At 52.2% G+C, this 25,740-nt stretch overlaps 2 protein-coding genes across 2 annotated transcripts; one reads left to right on the top strand and one right to left on the bottom strand.

Moving 5' to 3' along the window:
- Positions 1 to 5,489: 5,489 nt before the first annotated feature.
- On the bottom strand, positions 5,490 to 14,583 carry USH1G (USH1 protein network component sans). Its single transcript, XM_054221758.1, has 2 exons — positions 14,420 to 14,583; positions 5,490 to 6,735 (listed from the first exon to the last, which is right to left on the bottom strand). Exons 1-2 carry the CDS (start codon positions 14,581 to 14,583, stop codon positions 5,490 to 5,492), a joined length of 1,410 nt encoding a protein of 469 aa, XP_054077733.1.
- Positions 14,584 to 18,129: 3,546 nt separating this feature from the next.
- OTOP2 (otopetrin 2) lies at positions 18,130 to 23,267 on the top strand. Its single transcript, XM_054221811.1, has 6 exons — positions 18,130 to 18,535; positions 19,010 to 19,146; positions 19,810 to 19,868; positions 20,540 to 20,673; positions 21,121 to 22,010; positions 23,097 to 23,267. The coding sequence occupies exons 1-6, from the start codon at positions 18,130 to 18,132 to the stop codon at positions 23,265 to 23,267; spliced, it is 1,797 nt and encodes a 598-aa protein (XP_054077786.1).
- Positions 23,268 to 25,740: the final 2,473 nt, after the last annotated feature.

The raw sequence follows: 25,740 nt of genomic DNA, 5'->3' as shown, positions 1-25,740 counted from the left end.
ATGCCCCACATCTTGCTCTGTCCCAGCTTCCCCCAAGGGATGCTCAGTGGCCTCTGTGCTCCTCCAGCCATGGCGGCTGAGAGCAAGCCCGGGCGATGGGTACTGGGATGATGGGTACCAGGGAGCTCACTCCAGCCCCGAGACACTCAGTGGCAGGATCCACAGCATCACCTGATATTTTGCTAAAATTTATGAATTGCATGAAGCAGACGTAGAAAATAATTCACTCTGATAATACCTAAAGCCAGCGTTAAAAGAAAACACCACTCCATGTCTCCCACTTTGCTGTGCCGTTTGGCACCTCTCAGGGAGGACATACTGAGCCGTGTCCATGTCGCTGCCTTTGGTTTTGGGAACTGCCACGGAAGGTCCCAAAAGCCACTGCAAAGCCCCTGTGAGGCAATGCCGTGTCGGCACCACATCCAGCCCTGTGCTCAGTTACCGCGGGAGCGGTGGGGGGCACGGTGCGAGGCACAGCAAAGCCAGGGTGTGCCGTGGGTGCTCTGCATGGAGCCCCTTCCCGCTCACCTCTGTCCCGGCTCTCCACCTTCCTGCGGCCCTGCGTTACTCAGCCGCTTGGCCAGGAAGTGAATCCCCAGCGGGATGGGCAGGAAATAGTTAAGCAGGTGGCGTGCAATGGCCCTTGATGGCCTGGCAGGTCCCAGACCCCAGTGTCACCCTCTGGTGTGCACAGCCATCACTAGCTCCCGGTGAGGACTTCGTGCTCCTGCCCAAGGGAGGTGCCTCCCTGTGGTCCCCTCTGCCCATAAAACCTACCTGGTGTCCTGCAGGTGATGTCCTTTCTCGGTTCCCATGCCAGCCCAGCATGGCGTGACCAAGCACACGTGCTGCCCACGGGGAGCGGCCAGTAACTGGTGTTGCCGGCAGCCTGGGGAAGCAGCCGGTTCCCCCGGGGTGGCCATGGTAGCCGTTAGCCGAGCAGGGATGCTGCAACATTCACTCAGCGCCTGCAAATCTGCATCTCCAACACCATCACTGCACACCCTTGGTCATCCCTGAAACCTCTCCTGCCTTCTACCTCCTCCAGACAGTGGTGCAGAGGCGCAGCCAGCACCTAAAGACGGGCAGAGAAAAGCATCTGAGTGACAGTGAATGCCAACACATCCCCCTCGCTGCAGCTACATGGGGATAAGGGCAGAGTCTGTGAATCGACACCACTTCTGTGAGCAACGCTCCTCCTCCTGGGGCTGTCTGGCTCAAGGATGGGGTGTCCATGCTGTGGCTGGACCGCCGGCACGGCCCCTTGTTCTCCCTCTGCTCCCTACGTGGCACCACCTGCACTGTTGGGGACTGCAATGTTATATATCCAAGCTAAACCCAGGGGACTGGTTTTGCTGGGAAGACCAATTTAACGCTGGCAGCAGCACAGAGGGGGTTTGGCGTTCATGGCTTGGAGCATTAAGGGATGACCATCCCCCAGCGCCACAGGTTCCCTGCTGGGGAGATGCTGCCGCTGCCACCATGGTGCCAGTGGGACCCACACGAGGTCTGACCACAGGCAGGGGCGAAGGCCGGTATTTGCTCACTGGCAGCACTGGGTCCGGGAGACCTGCCGCCTGGCTGGGTTTCTGTTTGGGAGGGTATTTAAGGGTGTTCTCCAGGGTGTGCCAGCCCTGGCCTCCACCCTGCTTTCACAAGTGCCCTCTCCGAAAGGAGCTTGTTGTTCTCAGCCATGGAGCAGATGCAATTAGCACTGGCGAGGTTCCCCCATGGAGGCTGGGCTGCCGACAGGCAGAGCAGCGACAGAGCCTGGCTGTGCTGGGGACCCGGGGACAGCCACATCCCCTCTCCGTGCCCAGGGTGAGCAGAGCCCAGCTCCATCAAGAGTCCAGCAGGATGCAGCAACCCTGGGCCGGGGGGTTTGAACACCCTGTCCTGCGAGGACTGAGTCCCCAGGTTTTGTGGGAGACAACCTGGTTGGAAACTGAGGACCAAACCCAAAGCCAAGCAAGGTGAACGAGCCCAAAGAGTTCTGGCTTGCCCTGGGGCTACCGGCACCTCTGACAGCCACCCCCATGCCTGCAGACCACCCTCGTCACCCAACCTGGGGCAGCCGTGGGCCTGAGCCCATCTCTTGGGTTCTGCAATGCTGTGTTGGTGCCACAGCTCAGTTTTGGTCTTTCCCTGCAGTCGTGGAGGTGATCGTGTTTGTATTGGGGCTTGAACATCCTGGGCGGCATTTCTGGTCTTGGTCTTAGCTGTGCATGGCACTTGGGTACCATCATGTCACCAAACCTTACCACTGGCTCTTTGGAGTAAAGACAAGTTGGCAGAAGGGATTTCTATCTCTTATCAGCATCAGTCCGACATCAGCAATTGCTCGGGTGCTCCCAAGCAAAAAGGCAAAGTTAGGGAGCGTGCAAACCCCAGCTGCCCAGCAGCCCCCAAACACCCACCGCATCCCAGTGCCCAGCCCGCAAAAGGCTCCCCCAGTAGGTGCCAAGCCAATAGATCCGCTTCTCCCTGTAATCTACTGGGTAAACTGGTCCCCATTGTACTGGAGTGACAGCTATACGAACCAGGGTGAATCGCTCCCCTCCTGTGTCCGGCACAAACCTGAAGGCACGATTCACCCTCAGGGAAATTGGAGCTGGGAGCTGGTTCGTGGCAGGCAGCCGGCGCTCTGACGGTTATCCAGAGCAAGGGCAGAAGCATGGGGAAGGGGGTGAATTTATCCTGTAACTGGCTATATTCACCCAGTAACCGGTGACCTCACCTGACAACTGGCCTTGAGTTACAGGTCTTGCTTGCAGCCGGGACTTGGCGTCCATCCCTGTGCCGCACTGCATCCCTGCTGCCTCACAGCGGGCAGTGGGTCCCATCCTGCTCTCCCAGCCCCGGTCCCGGCAGAGGGAGCTGTGACATTAGCAAGCCCAGGCACCGCTCTCCCTGCTGGGATAGCAGCCCCAGGCTTTGGAGACGGACCAAAGAAAACAGTGCTGGGGCCCGGCGCGTGCAACCTTCACGGAGAACTTGCCGACTCAGCACATCTGATCGCTCGCCCTTTTGCCTGGAAGTCAAGCCAAGAGTTAGGCAGAACTTGTAAATTCAAATATAAAAGCACTTTTAGCTCCAAAAAACACTTAAAAAAGCTACTTCTCAGTTTGCATCCGTGCAGAAAGATCTTGGGCCTTGGGTGCCGCGGTGGTGTTTAGCTGATGCTGAAGCACCTCTGTGTGCAGTGGCATGAGGCTGGGACTAGTGACCCCACACCACTCCTGGTGGGGCTTCATCCGCTTGGGGACCAGTTGGACCGAGTCACCTTGCAAAGAGTATTTCTCCTACACACACCCCTTCAAGGCACGCGCAGGCAGGGAGCAGCACAGCTTCACACCAAACAAATCCCCATCCTCCAAACAGAAAAAACACAGCCTCCACAGCTCCAAAGGGACAAACACGGTCCAGACCCCAGGCAGACCTGGGCTGAGCATGTACAGGCTGCCAGGAGTCACTGCGTTCAGGTCATTCCTTATCATTTGCATCCTTGAGATAAGGCTGGGTAAGCAGTACCAGTAACACCGTGCGGCATTTCTCTGATCTGGTAGTTTGCATCACAGCCTGAACAGACGGGTTGCCAGCGCCCCACGGCAAGGGGCTGGCGACTCTCTCCCGTCAGGATATGTCACTGTGGGATCAGAGGAGGGCGCAGGTTGCCAGCCCACTGCTGCACCCCAGAAACACTCCTGCCACCCGGGAGCTGCCAGTAGATCATGTATGGAAAATGGTGCAGCGAAGCTGGGAGCTGAGGGCTTGGAAAGTGAGTGAGATGGTCGGCAAGAGATGTGATGGGTCTATGGAAAACAACTAATGCTACTGTTTGGAGCTGGGCTGTGTTTTGAGTGCTGATGCTTCAGGGACGCTTGGAGTAGGCTCAGGGCTGCAGCCTGGTGCTGCACATCGTCCTGGGAAGCTCCTGGAGGTGAAATTCCAGGCCCTTCACACACAAACTGCTTATGCAGCTCCATGCCCTGGAGAGATAGGGCAGAAACGCTGCTTCCCTGGAACAGCCATTTGACCCGCGCACTGGAAGACAACTACCAACACATTCAAAACACCATCTTCGTTTCAGACTGTCACACTGAAGGCAGCACAGACTGGACGCACAGACACGCTGGGCACCTGCTGGCAGAAGTCAGGGCTGGCACGTCTCAAGCTGAACAGCCCCAAATCACAGTAATCAAAACTCCCTTCCAAAAACACAGCATCAAACACTGTACCAAAGCAGCCAGGAACCAGGAGAGAGGCCAGCACTCCCCATCCCCCTGCTCCCCTGGTCCAAACCCAAATCAACCACTTGCTCGAGAAAGAATGGGTGTAATTATTTATTTTGGTTCCCTTTGAAAATACCATCGCGTATCTCCTTCAGTTCATGGCTTCGTGTGGTCCCTCAGCCCGTGACGGCACAGGGTCCTAGCCGGCTGGGCAGCACACTTGTTCCTCCAGCAAGCCGGTGACCGTTGTCCCTTCAAGGTTGGCAGGTTGGAGCTGCCTGGTCTGATCTCAGCCGTCGTCCCTCCGTCCCAGGTATCGCCTGGGAGCATCGCACAGACAGGGAGCAGAGCGAGGGAGCAGGAGAGCAGTCCAGAGGGACTGGTGGGGATGGCTGTAGCTTTCAGCTGCCCCAGGAAGAGAGTCTCTGGCTTGTGTTTTCTGGCAACTTAGAACTGAGTTTGTTTCTTGATCATTGAAAAAATAAAAAATGAAAAAAAAAGATGCTGCTGCTATCTGCAAAAGGAAAGAGAGAAAAAAAAAAAAAAAATCTATCAGCACCGTGAGGACCCAAGACTGGGTTGTATAGAAAGCCTGTAAAACCAGCAAGAAGCACACAGATATTTGAGGGCTGGGAAGCCTGAACGACACAGTGGACACTGGGGTGTCAGTGGACGTGACGGTGGGGAGACCCAGGCTGATGCCTTCCTTTCACCTCTATGGTAGGCACACAGTCCTTTGAACCAAACCAACCAAACCCTGGAAACACCATAAAACAGCAACAACTCCAATCCAGATACACAATCTCCAAAGACCTGAGTAAGATCTCAAGCATTTGGGGAAGGATTCCCAATGCCACTGGGCACTGCCGTCAGCCTGCTCCCACCGGGAATTGCGGTTGATTTCCTAACGCCTTCAGAAGGTGAAGAGTCAAGACAAGCCTGAGTATGGTTGAAAATCCCAGCTACAGGGACTCAGAAGAATCAGACCACAGCACAGTCTGCATTCATATAGGTTATGAAACAAAACAAAGGCTTCACGTCCGGCCCAGCCACATTAGGGCTGTTGAGTAATGAACTAACGCTATTGCCACCTCTCCGAACTCTCATCGTTTCCACACAAGCAGGAATTTGCCCACACACAGAAGCACTGAGGTTACCTGGACTCCTACTCTTCCAAGTGGGTTGAAAACAAGACCTTACATTATCCACATCTCCACCTGTTGAAGGGTTTAATCGCTCAGAGGGCCTGTCTCCTACTTACAGTTCAGTGTCTACAATGACATCTGGCTTCTCTAGAGTTTGCCGTCTCCTCTGGATGGCATCCACAATCTTTTTCCTGGGGCCCAATGGGATATTGATGCTCTTCAGGTCATTGTCTGAACATAGCATGAGGGCCTCCAAGTCGATCTTTTCCTTCTTCAAGATGGAGATGAACTCAAACATGTGCAGAGAAGCCAGAAAAGTCTCCAAGGGGCTGGTGTCTGGTTCATCATCGTCATCTAAACCCAGCTCCACCTCATCCCAGGGTAGCTCCTCTGCGTTCCTCTCCTGCAGGCTGTTGGCACTGCCAATGCTATCGTTGAGACTTGGCGAGCGCTGCAGGCGGCTCCGCAATTTGACACCTACCCCATCTGCGTTGTCATCACCCAGCGTGCCAGCGTCCTCCCGGCCGATCCCAAAAAGCCCGCTGCTGACGTAGTTGCGCCTGAACACCATGGTGCCCAGCCCGGGGCGGTTGAATAAGGAGTCATGGCCAGAGTCGGTGCTGACTTCCGAGTGAGCTGAGTCCATGTGCAAGCCCGGGTCGCTTATGGCACGGGATACAGTGTCTTCGTCCGTGAGGAACATGTCTCTAATATTACGCCGAGTCCACTCCTTGGGGCTGGCATATGTGCCCTGCTTCACAAACATGACATCGTTCCCCAGCTGCAGACCGGACAGAGACCGCACGCTTTTCCTCCCATCCTCATAGATCTTGAATGTCCCATCCACCTGCTTCTTCTTCTCCAGCTTCTTTTGTATTTTCGTCTTTCCCTTGGCTGTGCCATGGATGGTGGCTTGTGAGTATGGCAGGGAAGTCACCAAAGACATGTGTTGGAACTTCTTGCTTAGGGTGCTACTCGAATAGCTGGAGAAGCTCATGGTGTCTGAATTATCTGACATCTCCTTTCTATACCGTTTCTCCATCCTTTCGTGGTGCTTCTTCTGCAGCTTCACACAGTCCTTAATCCTCCGCTCTGCATCCCGAAAGGCCTTGTCCTTCAGTTTGCTCACCAGCTTGGGGTTGAGGCTGCTCTGCTTGGCAGCAATAGAGTCCAGGTAACGCACACACTCCATGTGCCCCTTCATGGCTGCCATGTCCAGCGGGGTGTGGTAGTCATTGTCCAGGCACCAGATGTTGGCCCCAAAAGAGATGAGGAAGGAAAGGCAGTTCAGGTGGCCGTTGGCTGCTGCCAGGTGGAGAGGGGTATTCCCCCAGATGTCACATTTGTCTGGATCTCCCCTAGACAACAAGAAAAACAACTGGTTAGCATGCAGGCATGGCTGACAGGCTCTACTCAGATATTCCCAGTTGTGCAGGGCCAAATCAGCACCATGAACTGTCATGTCCTCAAAATATGAAGTTACACACCTCTGGCCCCCACAGCTTAATTTTAAGGGAGTCTTCTGGAGGGGTGTACCACTGACATGGAATCACGTGCCTGACATGCAAGTCTGCAGTAATTCCCATGACATGAATTTGTCTCTCAGGAGACATACGTGCCTGCATCAAACGAACTTTTGGAGGGAAGCAAGCCAGATCCTAAGTAGCCCAGAACTGAGATTGAGATATGGGGCTGATTCCAGCTCAGGCCTTAAGCTTGTTATAAAATTTCAAATCTCAAATATCCCATTAAATTTTAGTCAGGTTCTATCTTCAAATCTTGGCTTCATTCAGATCCTGTGGAGAGACATCCCAAAATACCTCTCTACATACCACATCCTGTGTGGGACACCATGGGGTCCCACCATGATGGTAGCACCACGATCAAATGGCCATCCTCAGCAATGGTTCTGAAACCCACCAGCTGCCGCGCCTTCCCACCCTCCTGTTCATTGGTGCCTGGGGAAATCTGGGGCACATGAGGGCACGTTGTCAGTAGAGAATAAGAACGAAGTTGCTGGCATTGGCCTCGGGGTTGGGGTTTTATGGGGGTTTTTGCTGTACCACGCTTGGTCTCAATTGCATGGGAATGGTATTAGCACTTCCTGAGAATCCAGTTTCAGAGAAAGTGGAGATTAGGTTTCTGCACTCCTCAAGAGCTAGACACTCGACTAGTGCCATTAGCGTCTCTTCTCACTCTGTGCCGGACCCTACCCCAGCAAGCTGCTGTCGGGACACAACCGCTTCCCCCCACCTCCTGCCTCCCGTGACAGGCTGGACACAAACGTAGGGCTGAAGGGAAGTCCGTGCTCCTGACATTCCTCCGTATTTATGATCTGCTGAAACAAGAGAGTGTTCACACCCCTGCTGGCACCAGCCTTTGCCCGAGCGCGTGTGCTAATGAGATGCAGCCAGCAGCAGTATCTGTCAACAAGGCGCCCTCCCTTCGTGCACAGGGATAAGGCAAAGCCTTTTATTAAGGCTGTGCAGCTCCAGCACCCTCAAGAGCAATTCCCCGCAGGCAGCAGGGCTCTGGCAGAGCTCTGGCTCAGCACAGCTCCTGCCCTTTTCCATCCTTTCAATGAGCTCTAGAGGAACCAAGCATTGTCCCTCTGCCACGAGGACCCAGCTCCAAGCCTTGGTGACACTAGGAGTCTGGAAGGTGCACGCACGCTTGAGACCCTCAGCACATGTTACTTTGGTCCTTGCTGCTTTAGGGCCCGTGTTGACAAGGGCTGGGAGCAGCAGAGCCCAGAACCCCCTCCCAAACCCCACGTGTTTTGTGCTTGTCTCACTTGAAAGAGTCTGAAAACCTCTGCAGAGAAAGACTGTGGAGATCACAGGAGCTGAGGGACTTCTTTCCCCTGCCAGCTTCATACCTTCATCACTGGTGCCCGTGCACAAGACCCAGTAAGAGCCTCAACCAGCACATTCACTGTCCCATAGCACGGGTGGGCTCCCTGCTGCCCGCTCTGGACTCTGCTGTTCAGGGAACAGCGTAGCCGGGGCAGAGTCACCCGGCCGGTGGGATGTCTGGTTGACAATCCTCAGGCTTTGCTGATGTCTCAGCTATGTAATACTGAAGGGACATGATTCTGCAAAAGGCAGAAGCAATAAAGAGTGTCCAGAGATTAAGCTCCAGACCCAGATCCAGATGAGCTTTCTGGCTGTATTCCCCAAGAGCTGCTATGAGGTGCGCTCAGCTTTCCCCTCGTCAGAGCATCAACAGTAGCTCCACCATGCACATATGTTCACAAAAGTTGTAGACACTTAGTAAGTATAACCTTGAGCCTGCTGGCAAATTCAGCAAGTTAGTCAAAAGGTTCAAAACTGTGTGAGGGCCAAAAAGACGCACAAACCCCGCAGGACTTCTGTATCCAGAGTCTTCAACATCTCTCATAGAAGCACAGAAAGGCTTCAAAGATGGGTTCCAGGGAGGAGAAGGGCAGGCGATCACAGGAGGAGAAGCCATGAAGCCAGCAGAAGGAGGGGGAGTTGTTGGTGCTCTGGCAATGCTGAGTTTCCAGGAGCGGTAACTCCCCAGCTCCCCCCCTACCCTCGTAGTGACATGTCCAGGCTGGGAAATTCATGGGGAGGATAAATATTTGATGAATTGCAAGAGAGGAGTAAATTATTGATGGAGCTGCATTAAAAAGCCAGTGAAACTGGAACTGCCAGTGCTGGCGGTGGGACTCCAGCGCGTGAAGGGTTGTTGGTTTGTTTACGTGTGCTCTGAATGGGCACATGTGTGTCCAACATGTGTGGGCAGATGCGCCAGGGCACTACGAGGGTCCCAACACATACACGGACTCATGATAAGGACAGTGACTCAGCCGTGGACTCGCTAGAAATAATCTTGCTCCCCAAGCCAAGCGTAAGGATGCTTGATCTATAAAGTATATCTCACACCCCCTTCTCATGTATGTCTTGTTCAGGTGGCAAAGAGCAAAGCCAGGGAGGTCTTGGTGGATTCATAGTGGAAGATCTGCTTTCCTCCTGCTTTTCACCACCTCAGAGAGTGAGTGAGGGGAAGAGCATCAAAATCAGCTTTCCCTGGACATTTCCACTGTCTAGAAAAAAGGGTATTAGAGCAAAATCAGATTCCTAGGTCCCTTTGCCCTATAAATGTCTGCCGCAGGCGCTAAAAATGCACCAGAAGGAAAGAACAATGATGACTTGCAAAGTAGAGGTGTTTGATTCAGCACAGATAATAAACATGAGGCCCTCCCTCTGACAGGTGTCTGTCCCAGCAAAACTTCACCTCCAGGGCGCTGCGCATGAGGAGATGCTGACTGCAGGGTCCACTAAGTGGGAACATATTTTAATAACAGGTGTGAAGTGCAGCACTTTTCAACTTCAAAGCGTTTTCGAGTACTGAGTCAACTCCCGTAATAATCATTATTAAAAACGCTGCTAATTGAGCCCCTTAGGTGGACACGTGCATCTCCTGAGTCATTGCGTTTGCACCGTGACACGCGCACTCACTCCCTTCCTGCTGGTTTTTCCCCTCCACTTCTCCCATGGGATCCCAATTAGCCGGGGAATCCAACAGCGCTTACATATGTCCTTCCCTGGCTGCACGTGTGAAGTTCCTCTGATAGCAATGGGCTGGCTCACACCCTGGCTCACGGCTGTGCGTGAAGGATCGGGCCCTTGGACTGGGAGCCAGCTGGGTGCAAAGTACCTCTGGCTCCTGTGAAAGTTTTTTGGATATAGGAAAAAATAATTTATGGCTTGAGGAAAAACAAACCAGCTTCAGCATAGCCAGTCAGGGCAATGACCAAAGTAAAGCCTAGAAATGAGCAGAAAAGATGAGTTTTTGGAACCAGAGAAGAGCTGTGGGTCCTGTATCCCAGGCTTTCTCCAGGTGGTGGTGGGTCAAAGATTAAGCTTTTCTCCAAGAAATTCAGACTCCCAAAGATCCAGCACAGATGCTATAGGTGAGGTTCATCTTAGGGCTCTCTGCCTCTTGGACCAGCAAAAAGCTAGGGGAGCAGTTATTGTTGCTGGTGATTATTAATGCCAGTTGTATTGCGGCAGTGCCTAGGGGCATGTCTACCGGCTCAGCGCTTCACCATGCCCAGATCTTACGCTGACTCCAAGCAGCCAGCTCAGGTGCCGGAAGCGACGACACTGCGACAGCGCTCCACCCTGCTCCTTCACCTGCAGGTCATCGCCCAGGGAAAGGTTCTCACCAACACGGCCGCACTGCTCCTGGCACCCACGTGGCCGGCAGCCCTGTGGCATGCAGAGGATGAACATCACCTTCACGTGCCTTGCTGCAATCTCCACTGCAACCCTGCCCCAGGGATGCGACTCCCTCGAGCAGTCTGGCTGATGTTCAGGAGCCATCTCGTCCCCTCCAACCCACTGCCAAGCCCCCTTGCAGCCCTCTGCCATTAACATCCAAGGCATCCATGGCCCCTGTTTTTGTAAGAAGGCAAACTGAGGCACACCTCTGCAAAGAAATGCCAGGTGACAAAGCTGACTGCCGACCTATCTAGAAGAAAGACACATCCTCACCTCTCCCGTGGTCCACTCCAAGGCAAGAAAGTCCTGGCTGTTCTCAGCCAAGGCCCCCAAACCCATGGTTACCTGGAACTGGGTTGATGCCTGCCACTGACACAGCAGTTCATAACGAACCATGCTGAAGAATTACTCTCTCTGAAAAGCTGCAACACTAAATGCCAGTTAGCCTGCCTTTTCCCAGCCATCATGTTAATTGAGTTTGCTTCCCTCGCTGGAGCCCAGCCATGAGGAAGAAAAAGGCTTTTTGTATTGCAAACAAGAAGGATGAGCCACTGCTGATCCCTCCGTCCCAAACCCTTTCTCCATCCCCATGCAAAGGTGGCACAGAGCCACAGACAACACCACTGGCTGCTATGGACAGAGCAATAAGCCTGCTTCGTTATCCCTTCTGTGACAGTTGAGACGACAAACTTTCCTCAAGGATCCACTAACCGATTTATTACGCTTTCTTTCCCCCTCCCCATTTCAGCCCTACACCACAACCTGCTGAACATGCAGGCACATGGATGAGGCTCCCTCACTGACAACAGAGCCTAGATAATCCCAAGTGTCCCTCAGCCTGGCCTGCCACAGGGCATGACAATCACAGCCATGATTTTTGTCCCCAGCATCCCCCTCCCACAGCCCTGCTCTCTCAGGGTGCCTCCAGCTGGCTTCGCTAGGACATTTCATAACAGCTTGGCCCCAGCGCTCAATCTCATGGCTTGTCTGGGGGCCAGTAGCACCACGCAGCACTGGCAAGGAGGATTCGGTGTTTCTTCCTGCCCCAAGACTCCCCCATCACCCCCTGTGCCTTGGCATCCCCCTGCAACCCAGCCGGAGGCTAACTGGCCCCTTGGACCCTGAAGCCGTCTCCCACCCTGTCCCTGCACGGAGCCAGCCCGGCCCTGAAGCCTCCTCTCCCCCAGGCACTGCTTCGTGCCACAGTCCCACATGCTCCTGCCTCACAGTGCAGGGCTTTCCATGCCGAAGGAAGAATATTTTGACAGCAGAGGCCAGACAGAGAAAAATGCCCTGACATTTTGGGACACTCAGGGGTCTTCCCTCTTGCCCTCCAATTATTATAGTGCAGGTGTAATAGCAACATAGCCAACACAGAATTAAGTTTCATCTCTGAACAAGACTTAAATACCTTTGCACATGTCGTCCTAAGCGCTAGCAGAAAACTAAAGGATCTGCCCACGGGCTCTCCTGGGTCCGGCATGATTTCCCCTCTCTGTCACCCCTGTCCCCAGGCTGGGGCTTTCCTGCCTCTCGCAGACCCAAAGCCAGCCCAGGGAGCAGAGGTGTGCCTGCCTCCGCACCGAGCTGAGCACGGGGCAAGGCGGCTTCGCTGATCTCTGCATGGTCCTGGGCAAGGATCTGACACATGGAGATGAATGCATGGATGTAAATGCATCCCGCAGCCCCACACTTTGCTCCGCCATCCATCACATAAAGGGCACTGGGCTTTTGCCGGGCTATTTTCCCTGTCAGGAACAAATGTATATTAGGCTGTTAATTAAACAGCAACCAAGCCGCACTCGGACAAGACTGAGCCCACGAAGACCTTTTAATCCAACGTGAATTTATAAAAGGGGCCCCTCCACGGAAAAGCAGCCCTTGGGCTTCGTGGAGAGGCAGAAACTGCTGGCCTGGATGCGTGGGATGGCAGGGCAGGCAGCGGTGCTGCAGGGTGTCCTGTGGTGGAGGTGGTCAATATACGGAGAAATAATGATATAAAGAGATAGCCAGTCTGAAAGGCCCATGCCGTGGATGAACGCCCCTCCAGGAGGGGCGTTCATCCACGGCATGGGCCTTTCAGACTGGCTTTTTGGCTATCAAAGAGTCTTTGGAACCATTTCTAACTTTGGGGTTTTATCCCCAGACCTCCTGCCCTCATCTCTCTGGCCATGGGTGGCAATTCCCCTCCCGGAAAGAGCTCAGAGCAGGTTTCTGCTGGGCACAGTCTCTCCCGAGAGGTACAGAGTAAATCCCACAGCCCCCACCCAGGGAAGCATCACAGAGCTTTCACCCCAGGGGCATCTCAGGATGCACCGCTCCGAGTGACGTCCTGCTCTCTCCCCTCCGGACTCCGAAATAATCTTTTCCTGACCACACTCCTATTGCATCAGGCACTCAAGGACTTCTCCAAGTGACTCTGTACCAGAGCCCTTCTGACCCCAGGATCTGAAAAGAAAATGCTTTACAACAGAAAGACAGCAATGTGCAGGGGAGCTCTGTCTGTAAGCACAGCTGGCCAGGGCCAGGGGAGCCGGATGAAGGCTTTGCACAAGCAGACCAGAGTATCAGGAGATGCTGAGGCCCCAGGAACAAGCACAGTGGAAATGCAGCTGATCGGGTGTGAGAGCTGCAAACGCAACCCAGGATGGACACAGAAAATCCCTGCTTGGGATCTGACAGCCCCACTGAGATCCAACCCAACATGAAGCAAAGCCCTTCCAAGGAAGCACGATGTACATCCATCCAGGCAGCCGACTTCAGCACTATTCCTTAATATTAGAAAGAAATAAATCAAAATCAGCACCACCACCAATCTCTCAACACAAGGCAGAGACCACCCCACCTTGGATGCCTTTAGATGAGGTGCTCAGAAAAGACACCGGAGTGGGAAGGATGCACTGGGACATGCTCCCTTGGGAGGGTGGTAAGAACAGGAGCCACATGCTGCTCAGGAAGGAACTAGAAATGGCAGCTCTTTCCTTAGCACAGACCTTCTTTTGCAGTTCCCCCAACACTAAGACCTAGAGCTCTCCAACCTGACAAGCCCCCCCATTCCCACTCCCCTCTCCCCACCACATCCACACTTATGGAGCCAGAGACCCTCAGATTTGGCATCCCAGGGTGAGGGACCAAGAGAGACACATCAGCATCGAGCAGCCCCTGTTGGGGAGACTGGGCTTAAAGAAATCTGCTCTTGGGGAACCTGCTCCTGAATTTCCTGGGCTCCAGGTGCTGGACAGGATGCCCGGGGGTCAAATCTTGCTTTGGGTAAAAGCAAGATCTTGTTTTGGGTAAAACAGACAAGTGTCGCCTGCTGCCAAGCTGGCACTGTACACATCTCTCTGTGCGAGCATTTCTTGGGACAGAAGGAGCAGTTATTCTTTCTGCCCCCTCATTTAAAAGGGCTTTTTTCTTGGCAGCGACCCGATGTGCATGCAGTTCAGCTCTCCCTGTCTTTACAGGACCTGACTCAGGACTGCAAAGCACTTCCAGGGGGGACCCAGCCCAACTTGGGGACCTGCAAGTGAGGGTTGGGGCAGGAGAAGTTACAGGGTCAGAGAGCTGGGAAAACACAGAGTGGTTATTAGACCACTCTGTTGGATTAGACTCAAAGCACCACAAGGACAGAAAAACAACAGAGGGGAGGACAGGAGCAGGGGTGATATGGACGAAAGCCATGATTTTGTGGGGCACCTGCACCCATGCTGACCTGCCAGCAGGGAAGGGGGAAAGACGGGGTCCCAGCTACTCTGTCCCCCGAGACCAGCGCCGTGCATTCGCCAACACTCACCCTCTGCTGACAATGAGGCGCAGGGCGTCCAGATTGCCATGGTAGGCGGCCCATAGGGTCGGGGTCATGCCATCCTCGTCCGGTGAGTTGAGGTCCTTCTTGGTGGCTTCCTTCAGGAGGTCCAGGTAGCCGTCCCGGGCTGCTCGGTGGTACTGGTCGTTCATGGTGCAGATCAGTCCCCAGGCGAGGGCATGGGTGCCCGGGGGGGCTCAGAGGATGGGCATGGATGTGGGGAAGGGGGAGCTGCCAGGAGGGCCCAGCTCGCCTCGCACAGCGATGCCGTAGCAGGACACCTGAGAAGTCCTGGCCGGGGAGGCAGGAGCTCCTCCAAGCCCAGCCAGCCGGGCTCTTCAGCGCTTCCCCTGGGTCCTAAGCATCCTCCAGCTCTGACGGCTCCTCGCAACAAACCTTTCACGCACCAGCTCCACAGCGCATTAAAAGCTCCAATTAAGCAGCATCACTGCATCGGGCTCAGCCAAGCGCTACGGGCACAGGGTCATGCAGCAACAGCTCTCCAGGTCGGTGTGTCCCCAAAGCAGAGCAGGCTGCCAGGAAGGCTCATGGGCTGTATCCTGCCTGATTTCCCCACACACCCCCCGCCGTAGCTACCCCTTTCTCGAGTGAGGGTCAGCCGCAGGAGGAAGTGTGGGCTGATGGAGAGTGAGCCCTCGTTGCCTCCAGTCACAGCCCCGTCAGAGCAGGGCAGCAGCAAGGACGTGGAGGGATGCTCCTGCTCCATGCAGAGGTGGCTGAGAGCAGTTTGGTGACTGCCCCTCATTTCAAAGCAACCCCAGGGGTGTTCACAGCTCAGCTTTTGCTGGTAAAAAAAGTTTTACATATATATGCATCTATATATATATACACACACACACACACAGAGCCCTAGTGTCACTAGAAAGACAAGAGCAGACCCAGTCACCATCCCTGTCCCCTCACTAACCTGCTTGTGCCCACAGGACTGTTTTCTAGGGAACTGCACAATGAACTGTGCAACAGGAACCTGTGATAACCTGAAGTAACTCATACAGGCTAGAAAAATTCCATTCCTCATCTCTTTGGAGACTAAAAAACCCCCAAAGCAAACCTGCTCCTGTCTGTAGCTCAGTATTTCTACCATGATGTAGAGGGGCAGTGTCTGGCCTCCAGCGTCTTTTATGCTGACACAGAATTTCTGGCTGTGGTGAGCCCTGCGGGGAGCTGGATGGCCCCAGGCAATGCCTCCAGGGCAGCATTCCCGGGCCCCTGGGCACCCTCTGCTGTTGAGAGAGATGGAGCCAAGCCTGGACCTTGACCAAAGCACATGGCTGTCACAGCCCCAAGACAGCAGGGTGGCCCAAATGCAGCCCTGGGTGCACCCACGCAAGCTGCAGTGATTAACCCCTGGGTGACCGACACAGAGTCACCATCCCGGCTGCCTGGCGACACCTGTAAGGGCACCAGAGGGAGGATCCGCTCCTCACATGGTTTGCTCACACCGGCAGATTCGTACTCACCTGCTCAGCCTCCCTGGGCGAGTCCTGACAGGTTGTACTAAACATCGAGGTATTTGGCGCTTGGATCCTTCAAGGTGAAAAGCAGCATAGTAACGTCAGCAATTCATTACTGAGGTTATTTAATGATTCTTGTATTATTACTAATTAAGCTTGTTATGCTGTATTGGTAGCTCCCAGGGGGACTGGGAGCATTGCCCAAGGCAGTAAACACTCTTTCCTCTGTTGCTGACTGTTAAGGACAAAAGAGGGAGGATAAATCAGTGCATTTAGCCCAAAAGGGCTTTGAACCTCTGGCCTCTATAAAATATCACCATCATCAGCTCAGATTCACTGCAGGGAAGTCTGGGCTTCCCCTGGCAAAGGCTACAGACGGAGAAAAGATCGACTGCTCACCCCAAAGAGGAGGGCCTAAGGATCAGCAGAGGCCAGGCAGGGCAGACCCAGTACTGCTTGTGGCAGCCGGCTGGTGGCAGCACGGGAAAGACACATGAAGTTCTCCCTGGGCTGCAGAGCAGATCCTGAGCTCTCCTTCACCATCCCACACCGTCGTTCAGTTTGATGCTCTCACGGTAGCGCTGCAAAAAGCACAGTGGTGAGCAGGCAGGAATGGGACTGAGAAAGCAAACTGCCCCATCTCTGTGCTTGCCCCAGAGGGGGCAATAGAAGCATCCTCATGAAGGAAGAGAACTGTCCCCATCCACTCAGAACTGCCCTGGGTCCCCCTATGACACCCATCGAACTATAACAGCTGGGGTAAAAGAGATCTTGAGCAAAAAAATCTGCCCTCACCCGGCAAATGCTTGAATCTCATCTGCACCACAGTTTGTAATATGACTTGTTCCTCCTTGAAAGGAGAGAAGTTAAGCTCCTGAGGGCCAGAGAAAGGTGATCCCACACTGAAAAGTCAAAGGCGGTGTGCCAGCAAAGGGTAACATGGATTCCAGTCCCCAAATCCTGCCCCGTTCTAGTACTAAACCTTCCTCATTGTTGTCACCATGGGTGAGAAAAGATTGAGCTGCCCTTGACGCTGACTAGATAGAAATGCAAATTTCTTTCTTTTCCTCAAAAAACATTCCAGGCATAGAGTGTACTGATGGGAATAGTACAGGGCGAGGCACAATATCACAATATTTACTGTGCTCAGTTAAACAGAAAGCCAAGCCAAAAATCATCAGCACAGGTAAGTGCATCACCTAATCCATCTTCGCTCAAGGGAAGAGATCTCATGTGTGTAGGGTGACGTGTCTGATGGGGTGGCATTGCTCTATGGCGACCATGACCCTGGGACCGAGCGGTCCGTGCCATGCTTAGCAGTGTTGTCACCTCATGCCCTCCCTGGGTAAATAACCTTTATCTCCTCATTTCTCTCCTGCTTCCCCAAAATCAGCTATTGCACAAAATGGATCACATGAGTTTCTCTGAGAAGCCCACGAAGTACTGCTGTCAGCTCCAGACATGGTATAAATCACAGAGACATCCCAACGGGTATAAATTCTTTGGCTGACCAAGCTGCAGCGACAGGGAAACTTCTCCAATAGCCTGGCAAGAGCAGAGATTTGGATTCCAGACAGCAAAACAGGTTGGTGGACTGACTTTGTTAGAATAGTTAATTTGCTTTGTTTCAGGTTTTTCATTGAGAATCAATGAAGTCCCAAGCTTGGCACGGCCAAGGGGCTCTAGAGGGAGTAAGAGAGGAAATAGCTCACCTCCTGACTGGTATAAACTATGAATCCAAAGATTCGCGGGGCTTTCTTACCTTTCAGTGGCCTGTTCCCTAGCCAGGAAGTACGACATTTTCTCGTAATGTTTAGTGGGTGACATTCAGAAATCAAACCACATTGGCCGTTTGCCCCAGGATATTTGATCCTGAGGGTGCTTTTCTGGTGCTTTTCCAATATCTTGCATCAATGAAAACTAAACGTTGCGTGAGAAATTAGGCATGCTTTGTTACTCTGACCTGGCATCTCCCCCAGCAAAAGCATCTTAAGCAAGAATACAGCCTTCAGGGAACAGGGAAGAGAATGGTTGAAAAATGAGCTCATCCCTCTTTTTGTGGTCCTTGTCTCAGCCTTCCCCGTTCCTCTGATACGTGCTCTCCTCCTCATCACATGTCCTGCTTTGGTCCAGCCCTGGACTATTCAAAATGAAGTGACGCCTCTCATTCATGGGGCTCTCCTCCCAACAGCGTTAACCCTCAGCTAAGGCATTAGCTGAACCATGACCGAAGAGTCCGTGCAGAAGGACAGCGAGATCAGACACCCCAACTCCAGCATGGGCTGTGGACACAAGGATGACAAAGCCAGCCTGGCTTCAAGTCAGATAGCGTCTTTCAGCCACCAGCCTCATCAGCCCCCCTCCACTCCTGCCTCCAAGGAAGTGTGGAAAAAAGGCGGCCGCATGTTCTCCATCCTGCTGGCCGTGCACTTAGCCCTGCTGGCTTGCACGCTGGTGAGCAGCGGGGCTTTTGAGAAGATTGCCGTGCACGATTACGATGTCTTCTTCCTGCTGACTGTCATGATGCTGATAGTCATCATATGGATCATCTTCTACCTCTTCGGCACCTCCCGGTGCCCAGATGCCATCCTCTGCAAAGACTCCCACGCTGGGCCCATCTGGCTGAGAGGTAGGAGTTCTCGGGGGGCTAGGGCTGGAGGTGACATGCAGGGTGAACATTTCATGAGGGCATCAGTTATTACAAGGGAAACAGCAAGCATCTGGGGCAGTTTCCCCCTCCTATGCTGGGACACGGCACCAAACTAGGTTAGCTCCTAGTCCCTCCGCTGGTTTCAGTGCCAGGTCTCCCTTTATCCCACAAGGATAAAGGATCTCTGTTATATCAGGTTTCTTCCCAGCTTTGCCATCACTCTTACAAGAGCTGTTAGCCCCAGTCAGGGTACAGGGTTGACTGAAAATCCCTTCTGGCCAAAATTATTGTCTGATTCTGTTGGTGCCAATATAATTTGGGTGGTGGGAGAAGAAAAACAGGTAGAAGCAAAGCTTCTCCATGGCAATAGTTCCTCTTCTTCTTCTCCTCTATCTGCATTAGTGAACATGTGCATACATCTGTCCAACCACAAGTATTTTGGTTCCTCAACAGGAGGCCTGATCCTATTTGCCATTTTCAGCCTTGTCATGGATGTGTTCAAAATAGGATACTACTCAAGCTTCTACAGCTGCCTGTCTGCAATCAAAATAATCTACCCCATTGTGCAAGCAATATTCGTGGTCGTCCAGGTGAGGTGGTTGCGCTCTGTCTCAGGGAGGAGTAGAGAGACAGAGCCACCAGGTGAAGGAGCTCTGATCTCACAGACATAGTTCACTTCCTCCTGCAGAAAATGCAAGTGACTTAACTTGCCCCACACCCAGCCCCAGCAAATATCTTCTCCCTGCAACCACAACTTCCAGCTGTGGCAACTCACTTGAAGGCATTAGTTTAAACTTGATCTTACCCTGTGATATTTTGGGTTATGCCAGGATGGCTTGTCACAGACTCTAAGCAGCCCTCATCCAGCCAGGTCTCCTTTCCTACGAAGAACAGAGAGGGAGGAGGACAGCCAGGGCAGGGACTGCCTGGCAGTTTGAAGTCCTACGCAGAGGACCACCCGCTCTGGGACAACACCAAGGAGGGAAGAGGTCAGATAGGGAAAACTTAGACAGGAACAGGGGCTGGCCATGGGCAGAGCAATGTCAGTGGGACAGGGCAGGAGGCACAAAGAAAGAACAAACCATGTCCAGAAAATGGCCAGGATTATGGGCTAGTAGGCTGGACCCAGACAGACCCAAGTGAAGGAGGTTCCAGCTTGCTCTCTGCTGAGCAGGAAGCTCCCTACTTCAGAATGATGTGATTTGCCTTCTTGCTTTGTTGGAAATAACAACTTATTTTCTTGCCCCTGCCAGACGTACTTCCTGTGGATCTCTGCCAAAGACTGTGTCCACGTACACCTGAACGTTACCAGGTAAGCACTGACTTTTCTTTGAATCCCACTGGCCCAGAAGACCTGGGCCACCACAAACCCACTGCACTCTCTCACACAGCTAAGATGCAACAAGGGCATAATCCCGTCTCCCTCAGTGCTGGCCAAAACTAAACCTGCGCAAGTCTCCAGCTAGCTCTAGATACCAGCTCGAGCAGTTGAGGTTCATGACGTGTGAACCTAGCAAGGTTGGATTCAATTCAAGAATATGAGCATTACTCAAAGCAGATTAGTATTGAATAAATAATTATCGTTAAACAAAATGATTCATGTCTCACTTTTGCTTCCCTGGGGAAGACAACAATACAGTGGGCAAGCCTTAGGCTAAAACAAGATCTTGTTCACTTCTGCAAGACTGGATCTACTGGAGACCAAGCCAGACGTATTAATCTATTCATTATTGAGAAGTGCTTCCAAAACCAACAAAAGGAATCAAGCCTTGCTAATTCTCATGAACATGGACAAAAAACCAGGAAGAGAGCAAGAGCAGCAAAGCAAGGGTCAAGATTTCTTGCCACGACCACTAGAGCCCTTGCACCACTTCAGGCAGCTCCCACAGTCCCTCTGAGCACATGCTCATCTATAATATGGATCAGAGCAACACAGCCTAGAGCCATTGCTTTAATCTCACGAGCTTTCTTCTTCTTCTGCAGGTGTGGCTTGATGCTAACGCTGACTACAAACTTAGCGGTGTGGATGTCAGCAGTGACAGATGAGTCCGTTCACAAAGCGCATTCAAAGTTGAAGAAGAACGTGACAGAAGAAATCTTCAGATGGCTCATGAAAGGTAATCTGCCCATTTGTGGAACCATCTGGTCCAGGGAGAGAGCCCAACAGGTAGAAATTGTTCTGCAAGTCAGACCTTGAGAAAGAGTTAAAACCTATCTAGAGCTGAAGGTGCCTTTGACAGAGCTGGTATGTTAAAGCCGGGTCTTAACGCTCATTTCTTAACCTGTATCACAGTGGAGTCAGAAAGGTGGAAGGACCTGTAAAATGGGATGGGAATGAAGAAGGGAAGAAAAAAGAGAGATTTAACCTGTCACCTAACTTCTTCAGAAAGAACACGAGCACTAGAAAGCTGAGGTTGAGGTGTCCTTGTTTTCAAAGTGATCACATATTCTTCTGGTTTTGGTCTTGTTTTTCACTGACTAAGTATCCAGTTCTTCAGGGCTGCTAAGAAGTCTGGCTCCTTGCTTTAACACCACTACATTTATGTGTTTTTATCTTGTTTCAGCGGGAATGAGAAGTAGCTCAGCCGAAGAATGCAACTGCAACAGCCAAATCTGCCAGATCTTCAAGAACGGCTACTTTTGGCTGTACCCCTTTAACATTGAGTACAGCCTCTTTGCCTCTGCCATGGTCTATGTCATGTGGAAGAACGTTGGACGCTTCATAGACCACCACTCCCACCACATTCACCGCCTGAAGTTCAGGCTTTTCCGAAGGACCTTCTTTGTAGGCATCGTGTTGGGCCTCATCATTCTGGTGAGTGGTTTGGGAGTCCTTATTCTTTATGAGGTGCAGGTAAATTCCAGCACTGAATCCAGCAAGAAGAGCCAAGCACTCACCATGTACTACATCTTCAACATTGTTTGTCTGGGCTTGATGTCTCTTGTCTGCATTGGTGGCTCTGTCATCTACCGGTTTGACAAGAGAGACATGGATCGGCACAAGAACCCAACCAGGACCTTGGACGTGGCCCTGCTGATGGGTGCAGCCTTGGGGCAGTATGCTATTTCTTACTACTCCATTGTGGCCATTGTAGCCAGCACACCAAGGGACGCTATTAGCGCACTCAACCTCACTTATGCCCTCCTAATGATTGCCCAGCACACCTTCCAGAACATCTTCATTATCGAAGGCCTTCATCGGCAACCTCCCAAGGAAGACCACAAGCACGATTCTCACCAGAAGGATCTCTATGGACTCACCTTTGTCAACATCAATGCAGTGTCCCTCCGTGTGCCTGACAGTGGCAGCACCTTGGCACCTAGCACTGCCTCTGGTGCTGAAGCCATCCATCCTTCTGACTTCGTGAGGTCCCTCACCGCCCCCAAGAAGATGAACTGGAGGAGGAAGTTCTTAAGGGAGATCTCCATGTTCCTCCTGCTGAGCAATATCATAGTGAGTACATGCAGAAAGAAAAGTTTTTCAGGGCGGGGGGAGAGGAAGGCAAGCACAAGGGAGAAGTGTCTGTGAAGGAAAGGACTCAGTCTGTGCCAAAACAGTCCTTTCTGTGGTTCCAATATACAGGGAGCACGCTTACTTATATTTGTATGTGGTGATAGCTGCGATTCTTTTGTCACTGAAAAGCAAGAGCAACTGCCTCGGAGTTAGGACGTTTTAGGCTATACTGACAGAGACTGTCGCTTATCACCAGAACATCAGACAATACAATCGATGGGTAAAAGAGAACAATCAGTTTCAGTATTTCTATTTCATATTAGCGGATATGTAGAATAGCTTATTACAAGCCATAAAATACATTAAACCCTTCTCTTACACCCCCAAACAAAGAAAGGGTATAAAGTGACAAATACCTGGGGTAAAGTCTGGGTTTTCTTGAGAAAGGACAGCATGAGTCTTCTCAAAACCATGGCCTTGGAGTCCAAACCCTGATCCCAAATGCTATGAGGAAAAACTGGTCACAATCAACTTCAGTTGGGGTTTCCACTTTCATGAGCAGCTGCACCTCCAAAGAAGCGAAGCACACATTATGCCCCCAGAGACCCTGCAAATCCCCAGCTAGTCAAGTCATATCATGTCCTCAAAATAATTTTACACATAAACTCACAAAGAATGGGCTGACAACCCCCATGCAACCAGATGTGCATGCTGGCTGGGCTTCTGAGCTCAACATACACAACCAAGCCTGGGGACACCAGGCTGCTGCCAGCTCAGCCCTACCTGTGCTTGCTCCATCCAAAGACTTTGAACAGGCCAGGTTCACGCTAACACACAACACACTCGAGTTCTTTCCCTGGTGAGTGCTTCAGCCCTTGGTTCAAACCTGTCTTTGAGCATGAATTGAAACTAGTCTTAGGGTACAACACTAGATTGTACTTGATCTTAATGCAAACACAGGCTCCTAGCATTGGTCCTATGCTCAGAAGGTCACTCTTTTCCCATCCCTTGGTAGCTGCGATTGCAGGTGCTTACTGTACCACACACTTTCTCATTGCGCTGTTATTCTCCCGTTTTCTCAAACAGCTCTGGATCATGCCAGCGTTTGGTGCCCGGCCCCAGTTTGACAATGATACAGAACTGAACTTCTATGGTGATTCCATGTGGCCGGCCATCGTGGACATTTGCCTGCCCTTTGGGATCTTCTACCGAATGCATGCAGTGGCCAGTTTGCTGGAGGTCTACATCATGTCCTAAAGAACTCTCTTGCAAGGAAGATGAGATCCTCCTCAACCAATCCACCTTCTTCCTACCCCAGGGATGGGAGACTGCCCAGATGTCCCAAGGGGTCCCCAGCACTGCCTAAAATCACGTCCCCTTGCAGTGTTGGGGCATTTATGAACTGTCAGTGAAGATCATCCAAACATAGTCCAGATTTTTTTTTTGCTACTTGTGTGTGGATGTGCATGTGTGTGTCTGAAGTTCTTAAAGCTTAAAAGAAAAAAGGGGAAAAAAAAAGGAAGGTGCCCAGAGTAGGATCATGGTAATTAACCTTGGTTCATGCAAAGAGACTCACCTTCCTTCTTAAAAGCCTGTTCACTCCACGCCACTGACGTACTCTCCAGCGGGTGCTTGGCGCCCTCGGACAGCCGGTGCCTGCCTGCAGAGACCCATGGGTATGAGGGGCTAACGCAGGCGTGGAAGGCAAAGAAAAGGAAACCACTTCAACTTCTGGTATGGCCAGTTGGAAACCACTCCCCTGCAGAGATGTGAAAAACAAACCAGTGACCACCAAAGGCTTCGGGAAACAGTTTAATCTTTCCTCTCTGTATTGCCCATTTATATTGTCCCCCTTGACCCTTCCCTGCACCAGACCCTGCTGTTTTCCTTCCTCTTCAGGGAGGCATCACTGCAGCCTCCTCCTCCTCCTCCGGAGGGGCACATTGTCTCCACAGGAGAGCTGTGCATCTGGTTCTGGGCTGGCCCTGACATGGGATTCCTCTAAGCACACTTTTTTCCACAATTTTCCTGAATCGGAGCTTAAAAGCCATAAAGATCATATGGGCAATACAATCTGGGGAACAATGAAGAGATTTGTTTTTCTTTTCTTTTTTTTTTTTAAATAATGATTTTTTTAAAAAAAAATAATAATATATAAACATTTTTGTACGCAAAATTATTTATTGATTTTCACTGTAACACTGAACTCCTGAAGGGACCTTCTGTGCCCTGTGACACAGAAATCAATCCGTAATGCCACGGCCAATTTGATCTCCCGTGCCCCGAAGGGATGTTTTCGCCGCATCCTCAAGCCTGCGTGGGCTTTGAGGCTGTGAGTCCGCCCCTGGCACCCAGGCAGCCCCAGGGCACGTAGCAGGGGGGCTCCAACACAGGCTTCTGGGTGCCTGCAGCTCTCCATGAAGCACTGTATGGTTGAGGGGGCTTTCAGAGCGGGACTCCTGGGCTGTAGGAGGTAGAAATGGGTCCTCTGCTGTACCCAGAGTCCAAGCGGAGCCTCAGAAAGCCCACGCTGCCAGGCTGGGAGAAAGCATGCCAAAACAGCACAGCTGAGCTTTGTCTGTACCCTGAGACATCAGGGTTTACTGTTCCAATAAAGAACACCGCAAAGGTGGCAGGATTCATTAAGCCTTTTCCTACGGACATGTGCGCATCCGCCAAAGAAAAAAAAAAAAAATAAATGGAAATCATGATACTTGAAATTGAGTGATGCGATTTTCCACCCGTCAGCCCTTTCAAACCACCTTTCCCCTCCAGACCTAGATCGCCAAACCAGAAGGGGCCGGTGCCTCTGGCTGGTCTGACACCAGCCTGCCAGCCAGCAGCCTTTTCCTGAGGCGGGTAGAAGATGGAGTAAACCTTGATTTCGCCTGCTCCCAGAGGACTGCGCTGATCCAGCGCCTCTGGAAGGGGTCAATCCTTCCCTTCCCGAGCCTGGGAACGGCGAGGCAGCCCCTCCCCAGCCCCACCAACCCAGCAAAGGCCTGACTCTCTTTTTCCCACTGATGTGGTAAAGATACGATCTCTCCCTAGAAACTTTACCTTTCATAAAACAAAAGCCTTATTAATTTTAACTGCGGGAGCCACAGATTAAGTCAGAAATGAGATGTAAATGGTGCACAGACGTCAGTCTTACGCACTACCCTAGACATTGTTTTAGCTCAAGCCGCTGAGCTCAGAGAGGGGCAGAAAACACTTCTAATCACCTCCCCTGTTCCTGGGGGGCACACCGGATTTTCCTCCTACACACTCACGCTGGTTGCTGGTCCAAGGTTCCCAGGGCTGGGTGCACTGAGCCAGGCAGCGCAGAGTTTGAACTGCTCTTCTGTTCTGGACAAAGACCATAGGGGCTCTTCTGAGGCTAAATAAACTCACGGTGGGTGCAAGGAGAACCACACAACAGCCCGAGCAGCAACGATACAGGCAATCCCAAATCAACTGCTTCAGGGTGGTGGGTCAGCAGGAACCACAACATCCAACCACAGGCAATCATATAGGGATAAACCAAAATGCTCTGGGGACAGCACAAGCTCTGCGAGGGGCCCTTACTAACCTGAGCCATCTCCAGGCTGCAAGCGCAGGGACGGCAAGGGTTTCCAGCTGAGGGTTGTGTTGTTCTTCTGCCCTCCAGCCACGTATATGCATCTTGGGAGAGGCAGCAGATAGGGAAGCAGCTATCAGTGAACCCTCTCTATATACCTGAGAAAGGGGG

The sequence above is a fragment of the Rissa tridactyla genome, chromosome 15, assembly GCF_028500815.1.
Source record: "Rissa tridactyla isolate bRisTri1 chromosome 15, bRisTri1.patW.cur.20221130, whole genome shotgun sequence".
NCBI lineage: Eukaryota > Metazoa > Chordata > Aves > Charadriiformes > Laridae > Rissa > Rissa tridactyla.
The sequence above is the reverse complement of the archived record's forward strand: the minus strand, read 5'-3'. Positions and strand labels throughout refer to the sequence as shown.